General features: G+C 57.9%; 1 protein-coding gene across 1 annotated transcript; it reads right to left on the bottom strand.

Annotated features, from left to right (window-relative positions):
* Positions 1-1,112: 1,112 nt before the first annotated feature.
* Positions 1,113-12,267, bottom strand: LOC119098393 (uncharacterized). The gene is made up of 8 exons (XM_037221308.1): positions 12,250-12,267; positions 11,843-12,030; positions 10,566-10,746; positions 9,298-9,437; positions 8,618-8,708; positions 7,973-8,087; positions 7,691-7,821; positions 1,113-1,142 (listed from the first exon to the last, which is right to left on the bottom strand). The coding sequence occupies exons 1-8, from the start codon at positions 12,265-12,267 to the stop codon at positions 1,113-1,115; spliced, it is 894 nt and encodes a 297-aa protein (XP_037077203.1).
* Between the last annotated feature and the right edge of the window lie 45 nt (positions 12,268-12,312).

Genomic DNA, 12,312 nt, shown 5'->3' on the forward strand with positions numbered 1-12,312 from the left:
TCGGATTTACTGTCCGCACATCAGCCTGCAACGCGTGGCGCTTTAGCCGCTGGCCTGCGGTTGTCAGTGGGCCGTCTCGCGGGGAAGGGGCAGCGCTCGACTCAGTGGGGGGGGGGGGGGGGGGGAGGGGAGGATAAAACCACTGGCTGCGGCGACCACCGCGTGATGGGGCCGAGCCTTCCCGCGTCGCCACAGTCGCAGACAGAGAGCACTCACAACGCACGCTCACGACTCATTCCTAGAGCCCAGCGGGGCTACCTCGCGACTAAATCACGGATCTTTTGCCGCAAGAACTTCACTTTTTGCAACACAGTGTCCTGCGTCTTGAACTCTGTGTGCGACACCTCCAGGACCTTGTAGCCACTGAGCTCGAGTAAGTCCACGCCTATCTTGTTGTAGCCGGTCAGCTCCATAGAGTCCAGCGTGAAGTCCCGGTACGTCCAGGTGCAGAGGGCCACCCTGCAACACCGGAGAGTTGGCTCACCTCGTACCTCCTCATGACGGGGTGAACAAACACGCCGCATCTCACACTGCGCCGGTGGACCCCGTTTCCACAGGGGATGCCGGTGCTGGCGACCTTGGCCAGTACCGGCGTCGACAGATAGACAGCAATGACGGACTGCGCGCCCTCCAGCAGTCATCTTCGGCACTGCGCAGCCATGCGAGTGCCGTTCGTTAATGTCACCGAACAAGACCAGTGCCTCGTCCCAGCAGCGCTGGGGACGGCGGCCCAGGCGGCCCCGACCTCGGCGCCGCGGTCACCTGTGCACGTGCGGCGGCAGCGGGCCGGGCGGCGACGCGGCGCCGGGGAGCGCGCTGCCGTACGGCGCGCACGGCACCGGCGAGCCGTCGTCGCCGATGGCGAACTCGGCGTCGACGCGGCAGCCGGCCGTCGTCTGCGGGCCCACATGCAAGTGGCTAGGCGGCGGCAGCAGGTTGGCCAGCGCCTCCAGAACGTCCCGCCGCAGGGCGTCAGCCTCGCGAGACAGGACCGGTGCGGCCTCTCCCGCCGCGCCAAGCCCCGGCACCGACTCCAGACCTGCGGAACACGGGCGGACTGATCAAACGGGGCCAAGTACCGACTCCAGACCTGCGGAACACGGGCGGACTGATCACACGGAGCCCAAGTACTGACTCCAGACCTGCGGAACGCGGGCGGACTAATCACTGGGGGCCCAGGCACCGACTCCAGACCTGCGGCACGTTTTGTTTTGACGAACATGCCGCCTAAGATGTTTTTGTGCCCATTAAATGACTGAAACGTGGGCAGTCTTTTTGACCTGAAGATTACATAAGAGGAGTGCCTCACTATGACCGCGAGTTTTATTTTGCTTAGACAGACGTCTGGGCTTAAAGTGGTTGTTTGATGTCTGAGGGCACTGTGAACACCTTTCTCCAATTTACCTGGCCCATTTTTTCCAATTTACCTTATCGGACCCGAAGGTTACGACCTAAAGACTTAAAACATGTACATAAATGTGTTCAAATAGTGGTCTACCTGTGAAGTGAATTTGGCATCTCTAGTCCTCTTTTATTGTTATTCGAAAGTTAGTTGTCTGATGTTGAATAAGTCATTAAGAAAAGTCACATGTTAGGTAAGAGTTCAGCTACTTACAGTGAGTGTACACTTACTTTAGTACACAGTAACAGCACATTTCATTTGTGGACAGCCTGTATCATGTGACCGACCCCGACTGTCAGACGGTCCGCCATTTTATAAATGACATGAGGACAGTCCAAAGGAGGAACGGAAACAACGCGTTACTGCACCTGGTCAAGAAAAAAAAACCGCCGCGTTATCCTCCATCAGTGACGTCAAAGCTCAGCGATCCCATCTGACATCTGACCAATCTTCCTCTAGCATACACCGAAATAATTTTTCGTCAGGTACGCAAACTCTAGTTAACCCACCCTATATGTACCATAAGTTGTTCCTGAAGTCGTTGGTGGGCGGGCAGTGGTGGAGGGAAGTGGGAGGGGGACGCTAACCTCCCAGTGATGGCAGGCTGGGTCAACGAAATGGCGCCGCCGACCGGAGCGCCCTCCTCGGCCCGTCCGGCGCCGCTCGCTGCCCCTCTGTCCCCTCACCTGGATGGCCGTGGCGCAGTCGGGCGTAGGCGGCCAGATTCAGCAGCTTGAGCCGGGCGCCGAGCGCCGGCGCCTCGCCGTCGGCCAGCAGCCGGCGGCACCAGTCGGGCTCCAGCACCGAGCGCAGCTGCTCGTCGCTGGCGCGTCCCAGCACGGCCAACGCCCAGACGAGGTCGAGCCAGACGCGCGGTGACGGCAGCTCGTCCCGCCGGCACCGCGCCAGCAGCGTCTGTCGGCCGGCCCACACCCAGATCAGCACGCGCGGCGACGGCAGCTCGTCCTGCCGGCACCGCGCCAGCAGCGTCGGCCGGCCGGCCCACACCCAGATCAGCACGCGCGGCGACGGCAGCTCGTCCTGCCGGCACCGCGCCAGCAGCGTCGGTCGGCCGGCCCACACCCAGATCAGCACGCGCGGCGACGGCAGCTCGTCCTGCCGGCACCGCGCCAGCAGCGTCTGTCGGCCGGCCCACACCCAGATCAGCACGCGCACCGGCCGTCACGCACGCACGCACGCACGCACGCACGCACGCACGCACGCACACACACACACACACACACACACACACACACACACACACACACAAACACACACACACACACACACACAAATTTATGAAATGAAGGCGCGGACCACGAGTCTCACTTGGCCACACCAATGCCTCTTAACTTAAAAGATGATGCTAGCGGACGCTGTGTGCAAAGCAGGGATCAACATCCCCGTGAGCCCCCAGCCGTCTTGACTAGGTTCGTTCCAGCCTTCCTCTCCACCCCCTTGTTTGGCCCGAGCCAACCGATCAATGAGGCTCCCCCACCCGCCCGCCTTCCCGTCGCCACCGTTCAATGAGCAGCATTCTCCCAGCAGATCGCGGCACATTTGGACGTGCTGGCGTCACTCGCTCACATGCCCGGGAGGGCGGCACGGCTCAGGTACCGCGATCGGTCTGGCACCGGTGGACTGGAAAGTTTCGCAGATGGCGCTGTCAGCGGCGCCATTACCGTGTTTGGTCACGTGACGCTCGGTTTTCATCGGAGCGTCCGAAGGGTAGTGCGTCATCAGTCGGACTGGGATATCACTGCGTTATTGGTCTCTCCCATCAGGCCGCCCATCATCGGTGGGATGAATGGACAATTGAAAAGATCTGCTGGCTAGTCATGGAAATAAAATATTACGCGGCGGCCCCATATTGCGGACTTCATAAATCGGTCAGCTGTTTGTTGTGGACAAAATTAGCCGGGTACCGATCGAAGTGAACATACAAATCGATGCCAGTTTGGGCAACATTTTGAAATAGCTTGAATCTGGCATCACTTCTGTGTGCGGTCCGCGCCCGACCACAACTAAGGACGGGGCACTGCATGGGCGTAAGAACGAGGGGGAGGGGACAACGGGGCGTCTCCACTTTTTGAAAATTTAAACTTAAACGTTAAGACAACGCAGGAAAAGAGCAATCTACCAGCTACAAAACTAGCATACCTTTCCTCTCACCCCGCTGTCTGAGGCGTTCCTACCCCTTTGGGCGACAGCGACGGAGATGCACCGGAGCAATGCACGTCAGCGCCTAACACTGGGCCAGGACCCTCCACTGCGAACAGACACGACTGTTTCTCCTGCAGCGACGGGGCAGAGCTGCCAGCCACGGTCAACGCCACACAAACAAAACGTTAATGCCAAGGTCAAAAGGGTCACCAGGCCAAGGCTACCAACTGAGCTAATCGGCGTTGGGAGAATGGGAAGAACAGCAAGAACCTGTCCTTCCCATTAAGCCCAGCTGGCGGGACCCTGGACTCATAATGAGAAAACTCTGGTTCGAACCGCAGCAACTCCAAGGAGAGAATTCGGGTTGCGACGCGTAAATGGCTGAAAGCTATATATCAGCCAGTCCTTCCATGGGCTTTTTGTCATCTGACGAAGACCGGAGAGTTTACTGGCCGAAATTTTGCGGACATGCTAATACAGGACGAGGACCATAAAAATCATTCTATCCATTAACAAGGGTTATCCGCAATGACACAGCCAAACGGAGGGGGGGGGGGGAGGACTCAAGGGGCCTCTAGCACCCAGCCCCTCCTCCCGTCAGGTTTGAGCGCAGTTTCTTCACCACGACCCTCCTAAATAGAATTCCACATCTGGTGACCAGAAAAACGATTCTGGCTTTAGATCTGATAAACTATTATAAGCAGAGGCACGTCTATTGTCAGCCATAACTTTCATGACGGCGTCAGCGGATAACCCGGTGAATATGCATGCTCAGCATCTGAGGCAACTGTTTAAAGAATTGGGGCAAACCAGCATCAATCCGTCAATGATGCCCTAGGCATTGCACCTATTAGTTTGTGGGGCCTGTTATTCAGTTCGCAGTGCGTAGGCTTTAGGCAAATTCAATGGGACTGGGAACCACCCATAAAAAAATTAGCCCACCTCCCGTCACAACTCATGGTAGCCCATCCCGTCCCGAATCCTGGCTGCACCCTTGGTCCTCCGTAAGGACGGGGTACAGCTACATCTGGACTTATTTGTTACGAAAGCCAATAGGCGAGGGCCGTTAAAGCATAACGAGTAACTGCTCTGCGGCAATAAGGTGTAGCGGCACGGGGTCAAAACCTAGTCGTGTGGGTCACCAATAGGTGGCGCCAACGAGTGCTGTTGTTGTGTGTGTGGCATTGTGCGTCGGGTGAGAACTGTGTGCGTCCCCATAGCTTCGCTGCTCTGTTAATGTTAGGTAATGATATTAGTGATGTGCCTACCACAGAACGGTTGACAGCATGACCATTGTTTGGCCGCTATTGGCATATTGACTGCCGGAACCAGGCAGATGCTTGCTACTGTCAAGCGTCGTAGTCGAACCGAGCCATATCGCTAATACGCTTTTTGTGCACCCTGACAGCGCAGTGTTCTTTCCCTTCGTAATCCGTCCCTCTCTGGACGCGCTTCCCTGTCTGTCAGCCCGGGGCGGCATCACCTCGATGTCGGCATCGAAGTTCCTAACCGGGCCAGCACGACAAACGCAGCAGTGCTAGTCCCGGCCACTCGGCCGCAACCAGCCGGTTGAAAGCCCGAGTCCTGAGTTGCGGGTGATTACCCTTGTGTCGCACCACACAGGGGCTCCGGTTGTTGACTGACGAAAACAAAGGGCAACTACTGCCACATTTTCTCTTCCGTCGCCGAATACAGTGACGTGCGCGACAACGGCACAGTGGTGCTTCTACAATTCAGTCACCGCCTACCACTTCAAGATCCGCATCACATTTATGCATTTCACCAACGCCCTGCAAATCGGTACGCAGAAAATCACACGCCCAAGGTTGGTCTCAAAAGTCTTAAAATTATATGTCCGGAGTATAGAATCACACCCTTAACGGATGATTTCGGGCTCTCCACTCTGTAGTCTTTGTCATTTCGGTCTCCCATTCAACATAAATGCACCATGTTAACCTTCAGCAAACGCTATCGTGTCTCAAATGAAGCAGGCCATAAATCTCGCCCAATAAACAAAAGAACACAACATAAATTTAGTGAGGCCAGCCCACATGTTGCACATTTACCTCAAAGGAAGCCAAAGGAGCGAAGCTCTTAAGTCCATTCCGATTCAGGTCACGCCTCACAAAAAAAAAACACCATCAAGAATGGACCTCATGTGACGGGACCCCTAGATTGTTCCACCATGCGATGGCATTTTTCCGTTTCGACCGCCAGAAACACAGAGAAACTGGAAACCGCGATGAGACCCAAAGTTTCCGCTGAAGAGTTTGGGGAAATTACTGGGACCAGAATTTATGAGCAGCTGACACATAAATCACATCATATGAACCTCATGATCATATGAACATAGGATCATATGTTCATGATCATGAGCCTCATGAGCAGCAGTTCATATGATCGTGATAAGCAAGAGCCCTACAACGGCACCATACGCTTTTAGGTCGTCGCAGGCAGAAGCGTAGCCACGATGTGACCCAGAAGGAACCTGACGGGATCACGGGGAGGAGGAGAGGACTATCGGCTAAGGGAGCACTGCTTGCGTCCCTAACGGCCCCGTTTTTAGTTGAGGCGACTCCTCTATGCTCGCGTTCCTATTTCTATGCTTTCAGGTCCTGTTTTGCTGTTTTTTCCTTCGAACTATTTCAAGCGTCTTATACGCCGAAGGTACCACCGGAGCCTCGCTTCCAGGAGGCCCTCACCTTCAGTAGGGGGAGGGGGAGGGGTCACGGGCTCAGCAGTTCCCCTTTAGCCACGCCACTGGTCGTAGCTGTCTAAAACGACGTTACTGCAAGCTGAAGAGGTGACATGGCTCAATCTTACATGTTAATCAATATTATTATTATATATGGGTTGTTTACATTTTTTGGTCCTACAGCAATAATAAAGTCGATATTCTCGCATATTATGCACCACACACAGCCAGTTAAGGAGACCAACATGGCACCCAGTGCGCTAACTCGCAAGGCTAATAAAATGTCAATCTATACTTTGCGAAGGATAACTTTCCTCGTACATGAGCGAGCCCAGCATAAGTATTCAAACCAACACGCAGAAAAAGTGGCATTAAAACGAGTGGTGCACCGATTGGTGCAGCACACAAAAGTTAACTAGGAAATGTTTGCAGCGCCGCTGCGACTTGAAGTCGGCCGAGGATTTCTGGGACGGTAAACACAATTTTAATCTAAGACCATACAGATTCAGACATTTTTGACGCAGGGTACCGGCACGAAAACAAGGTCCAAAGGCCAAAAGCTGGGGTCTCTGGCTATTGCTGCATGTCTTCCCCATCCGAGCCCTGTTCACGTGCTGCGAGCGTCGCGCGCGCGCGCAAATGCTGATTGGTGGAGAAACGGCGAGAGGTTTCAGGCTACGCTGAGGTACCTGCATGCCAGGAGCAACCGCAACACGCGCAGAAACAATATGGCCGCGCCCATGTACGACGGCGAATGGCATGGCGATTGTCACAGGTTCCTTATCCTGTCTTTCTCATCACATGGAGGGCCAAGGACACGCCTATCGCGTCTCTTCCACACAAACCTCTTCCTTTCTACATTGCTCCCGCGTCACCGTTCACCATTTCAACACAAAAATGAGAAATGTGCCTTCTAACGTTGGTAATTTGGTTGCAAGTTTTGTGCAGACCCGTACTGCACGCGCCCGCCGCGCGCAGGCCACTGGATAGAGGACAGAGCCTACACTTACGCGCGCGGCGCACGAGCAGCACATGGGCCGGGGCCCGTTCATGTGATGCTGCCCTTGGCAGCGGTAGCGGCACTGTCTCCCGTCTTCGCAAACCTTCGGCAAGAGCACAACGGCTCCGGAGCTCGTGCAACTAGCGGTAGGGGTTCAGTGACCGCTAGTTTTTGTGGAGGCTTCGCAGTACCATAATGATGGAACACAAACAATTCACCGGCCCCAAACACCAGGTCCGGGCCCGGCCTGTCCTACACGCCAGGTCCAGGCCCAGTCTGTCCCACACGCCAGGTCCAGGCCCAGTCTGACCCACACGCCAGGCCCGGCCCGGTCTGTTCCACACGCCAGGTCCAGGCCCAGTGTGTCCCACACGCCAGGTCCAGGCCCGGTCTGCCCCACACGCCAGGTTTGGCCCCACCGACTACGCACCGGCAGCAGGGCGTCCGCGTTGGACGGACAAAAGTTGACCGTTGCCAGCGTGATGATCAGGGAGATGACGTCGTGCGGTCGCACGCTGTCGGCATGCTTCTCATACCAGACGGCAGCCGCCTCCAGAAACTCTGCAACAGGCCAGACGTGGGTTCGTCGGCACTGACCACGACCGAGCAGCGGCGCGACGCCGCAGAGAGGGCTGCCACTGCAATCAGCCAACAGTAACAATCCACCAGCTGCCGTCGGTAGGCAGCCAGGGGAGGGGCAGGCGCCACTGACCGAGGTGTCGCCAGTGCAGCATGCCGGCGGCGGTGAGGGCCGACCCCAGCAGACTGGCCTCCTCCACGGCCGGCGTCTGGGTCACCAGGTCGCGGCCCACCTTTTCCAGCAGCACCTGCGGAACCGGAGACATCACTGGTCACAAGTCTCCACCGTCGCACTGGGGAGAAGTCAGACGGCACGGGCACCGGGACGGGTGGCGCACCGCAAGAGGCGCCGGTGTGTGCTGTCACCGCGCTCAGCCACCGCCGCCGCCGCCGCTGCCGCCAGAGGGCCCGCGGCACGGATATCACGTGTTCCCGTGGGAGGTACGGGCGGCGGTCGTCGCTTACCGTCGCTGGACACGGGTTGACCGCCCTGCGCACAACCCAACAGGGCGCGTGCGACCGGTGGAAAACGAGAAAACGTTGGGTTGGGCATTACCGGGTGTGTGACACGTCAGCGGCGACCACGCCGGCCGCCGCTGCTGCGGAGCCGTGAGCCGGGGCGTCCCGGGTAGTTGACTGGCGGCAGCTGGCGGTCTCGCCTCGTTTCTGGGGCAGCTGGCGGTCCCACCTGGTCCCTGGGTTAGATGGCGGCCTCGCCTGGTCTCTGGGGCAGCTGTCGGCCCCACCTGGTGGTCTCTGGGGCATCTGGCGGTCTCACCTGATCGGGGAAGCTGAGCTTCTGCAGGGCGAACAGTGTACGGACGCAGTCGCGCACGGACGCCGGCTCGTGCTGGCGGGCCGCGTGGAAGCTGAGCGCGCGCAGCAGCGGTAGCGGCCGCCGGCCCAGCCGCGCCAGCTGGTTGAGCAGCAGCGCCGCCTCGCTCGCCGACACGCGGCCGGCCGCGTCCAGCGCCCGGTCCTCCAGCCGGCGCACAAACTCGGCCGGGAACACTTCACTGTCGGCCGCGCGCACAATCGCCGCTCGTCACTGCTCAAACACGCCTCCCCCCACGCCCTCAGACAAGCACGCACCCCCTCCCGCGGACGGACAGACATCCCGCCATCAGGCAGACACAGCCCGCCCGCGGCTCGTCCTCAGACACACACACGCAGGCCGCCCCCAGATCAAGGAAGGTGGCAACCGGCCGAAAGTTTTTGCCAGCAGAGTTTCGACTGGTTAAAACGGGCTACAAACGACACGCGAAATTTTGCGAATCATTCCCATATCCATTTTCTTTTATGTGGTCAAAAGCCAGATAGCCAAAAATATATGGACAAATAAATGTATACATACATACCTGCATGTATATATATATATATATATATATATATATATATATATGTATATAATTGGGGGATTATTGACTAAACTTGACTAGGATCTCGGTCCCCACTCACCTGTGCTTCAGTATGGGCAAGATGTCCTGCGGCTCGGTGATCTCCACCCAGCGCAGCTGAATCATCTCCATGCTGAGCTTGTGCAGCTGCTGCAGCCGGCTGTCACCGGTGGCCAACTGGCTGCGTGCCAGCGAGAACGCCTGCAGCACCGAGAGCAAGGAGTTGAGAGAGCAGAGTGAGCTGGACAGGGAGGCACGCCACTGATTTTGTTGGGATTTATGCGTAATTACAACAGCGCAACAGGCTCATGGCTCTGAAAGTGTCGCAGTCCTGACACGGGACAACGAATATGATACGGAATCATGACTTCCGTACAGGGTCAATGCTTTGACAGCGCCACGGTACTGACCCAAAGTCACGGCCGCTCTCCCGGCGTCACGAGTCTGTCCGTGTGGCGACTCTGCCAGTGTAGCGGCTCTGTCAGTGTGGCGACTCTGCCAGTGTAGCGGCTCTGTCAGTGTGGCGGCTCTGTCAGTTTGGCCGCTCTGTCAGTGTGGCCGCCCTGTCAGTGTGGCGGCTCTGTCAGTTTGGCCGCTCTGTCAGTGTGGCCGCCCTGTCAGTGTGGCGGCTCTGTCCGTGTGGCGACTCTGCCAGTGTAGCGGCTCTGTCAGTGTGGCGGCTCTGTCAGTTTGGCCGCTCTGTCAGTGTGGCCGCCCTGTCAGTGTGGCGGCTCTGTCCGTGTGGCGGCTCTGTCAGTGTGGCGGCTCTGTCCGTGTGGCGGCTCTGTCAGTGTCGCGGCTCTGTCCGTGTAGCGGCTCTGTCAGTGTGGCGGCTCTGTCAGTGTGGCAGGTCTGTCAGTGTGGTGGCTCTGTCAGTGTGGCGGCTCTGTCAGTGTAGCGGCTCTGCCAGTATGGCGGCTCTGTCAGTGTGGCGGCTCTGTCAGTGTGGTGGTTCTGTCCGTGTGGTGTCTCTGCGGCGACTCTGCCACTGCGGTGGCTCTGTCCGTGTGGCGGCGCTGTCAGTGTGGCGGCTCTGTCAGTGTAGCGGCTCAGTCAGTGTAGCAGCCCTGGAGGTGAAGTGGCTTGTCAGTGCCGTGACTCTGTCAGTGTAGCAGCTTTCACAGCATCACGGGCGACATGATAACCCCGGCTCCCCCTCCCCCGACTCTGGCTCTTTTCCCCCACAACCGGCTCTCCTCCTACCCCGGCCACACGTAAACGGGGGGGGGGGGGGGGGGGGGGGGCGAAGACGACGCTCCACCTGCTGCGACGACGCTCCACCAGGCCTGCTCCACGCTACATCGCCACGACGCGCTCGCTGTGGCCCACCTGCACCAGCTGACGCATGGTCATCTTGCGCAGGCTCCAGATGAGGTCGTTGACGAGCAGGGCGAGTATGGGATCGGCGGGCGACACGCCCAACCGCAGGAGGGCGCGTGCCGGCGCCAACAGCTGATGAGGCGCCGAGCTTTGAGGGCCGCTAGTCATTTGGCGCCCCATCTCCTGGTAACTGGACGCATGGCGGACACTGTCAGTCACTCGCCTCCTCATAACGGTAGCATGTACCAGCGTTACAAGATAACTTTCGGTCATGGTGCCATGGCGCAGTCAGCGCAGCAAAAAGTGCACAAGCCGCACCATATTCGTTGCCATACTAATGTTGGAAGCCGCATTAGGGACATCCAGGGCTTATGTAAAAGTGGACAGGGTGGGGAAGAGGTCACAAAACGTTCCTTTCACCTTTATTCAATGGCACTGTGTTCATGGTTAAAGGATGGCCATGGCCAAACCCAACATAGCAATAAAATCACAAGGCATGGAAGGGGGGAACAGGACAAAAACCACATGTTTACGCGTGACCCTTTTCCGGAATCACGCCTTTCCTGTTCCAGACGAATTCAGGCCGATTATCTTTTTGAACCACCCGGTCACTTTGGCTGCGGTGGTGACTGGGCTCACAACCAGCCCGGTCAGTTGCAACGGCGAGACAAAATGGCCCCGATACGAGTAAAAAACCAAAACTTTGACGGACCGGAAGACCAATGACTCTGCAATATAACGATGTCCTTGACGCATACCGCTACAGCGCCGCTGCCAGCGGCCGCGGAGGCCGGCCTGCACAGCGACGGACTGACCACGAGAAACTGACCAGGGGGTGCACAGCGACGGACTGACCCACGGAAACTGACAGGGGTGCACAGGAACCGACTGACCAGGAATGACAAGGGGATGTGCACCAGCGACGGAATGACCAAGGAGGGAAACTGACCAGGGGTGCACAGTGACAGACTGGCCACGGAAACTGACCAGGGATGCACCGACGGACTGACCACAGAAACTGACCAGGGGTGCACAGTGACAGACTGACCACGGAAACTGACCAGGGATGCACAGCGACGGACTGACCACGGAAACTGACCAGGGTGCGCAGTGACAGACTGGCCAAGGAAACTGACGAGGGGTGTGCAGTGACAGAGCAACCAAGGAGACTGACCAGGGGTGTACAGTGACAGACTGATCAGGGGGACCACAGTGATGGACTGACCCGGGGTGTGCAGTGACAGAACGACCAGGGGTGCAACGACAGAATGACCAGGGAAACTGACCAGGGGTGCGCAGTGAAAGCATCCGGCGGCACGGCCTGCGTGGTTGCTAGCTCCGCCAATGAGATCAGCCACAGCAGCGACTCGGTTCGGCTCAGCTGCCGCCGGCCGCCCACGGTCAGCAGCTCCTCCACCGTCCGGCACTCGCGGAACTGACGGCGCACTGCACGGAACGCCGTCTCTGCCGCCTGCTGCAGCGTCGGCTCCGGCTGCTGGGGCAGCGCGGCGGCCACCGGCAGTGGCGGGTTGAGGGCCTGTTCGTCTTCAGGCTGCCAGCAGGGAACGGTGTCTTAACAGCCCAGCATGAAGCATGGCTGGGTTGAGCACTTGGTTGTTTGGTTCTTCGGGTTAAAGCCCTTTCGACCAGAAATGATCATTTCAGAGCAATCGGATGAAGGAAAGTGTCTGACAGTAGGGCAGGCTTGCATGTGTCTGGGGACCCAACCACCGAGATTTAGCCTGCACATGTGCAC

The sequence above is a fragment of the Pollicipes pollicipes genome, unplaced genomic scaffold (genome assembly GCF_011947565.3).
Source record: "Pollicipes pollicipes isolate AB1234 unplaced genomic scaffold, Ppol_2.1 Scaffold_4740;HRSCAF=5597_pilon_pilon_pilon, whole genome shotgun sequence".
NCBI classification, from domain to species: domain Eukaryota; kingdom Metazoa; phylum Arthropoda; class Thecostraca; order Pollicipedomorpha; family Pollicipedidae; genus Pollicipes; species Pollicipes pollicipes.

Excerpts from the sequence above, each read along its gene's own strand:
- LOC119098393 (XM_037221308.1), bottom strand. Across the intron at positions 9,438-10,565 it reads CCATGCGTCAGCTGGTGCAG|GCGTTCTCGCTGGCACGCAG; the intron begins GTGGGCCACAGC and ends TCGGTGCTGCAG. Across the intron at positions 1,143-7,690 it reads ACGCGGACGCCCTGCTGCCG|GTCTGGAGTCAGTACTTGGG; the intron begins GTGCGTAGTCGG and ends CGCGTTCCGCAG.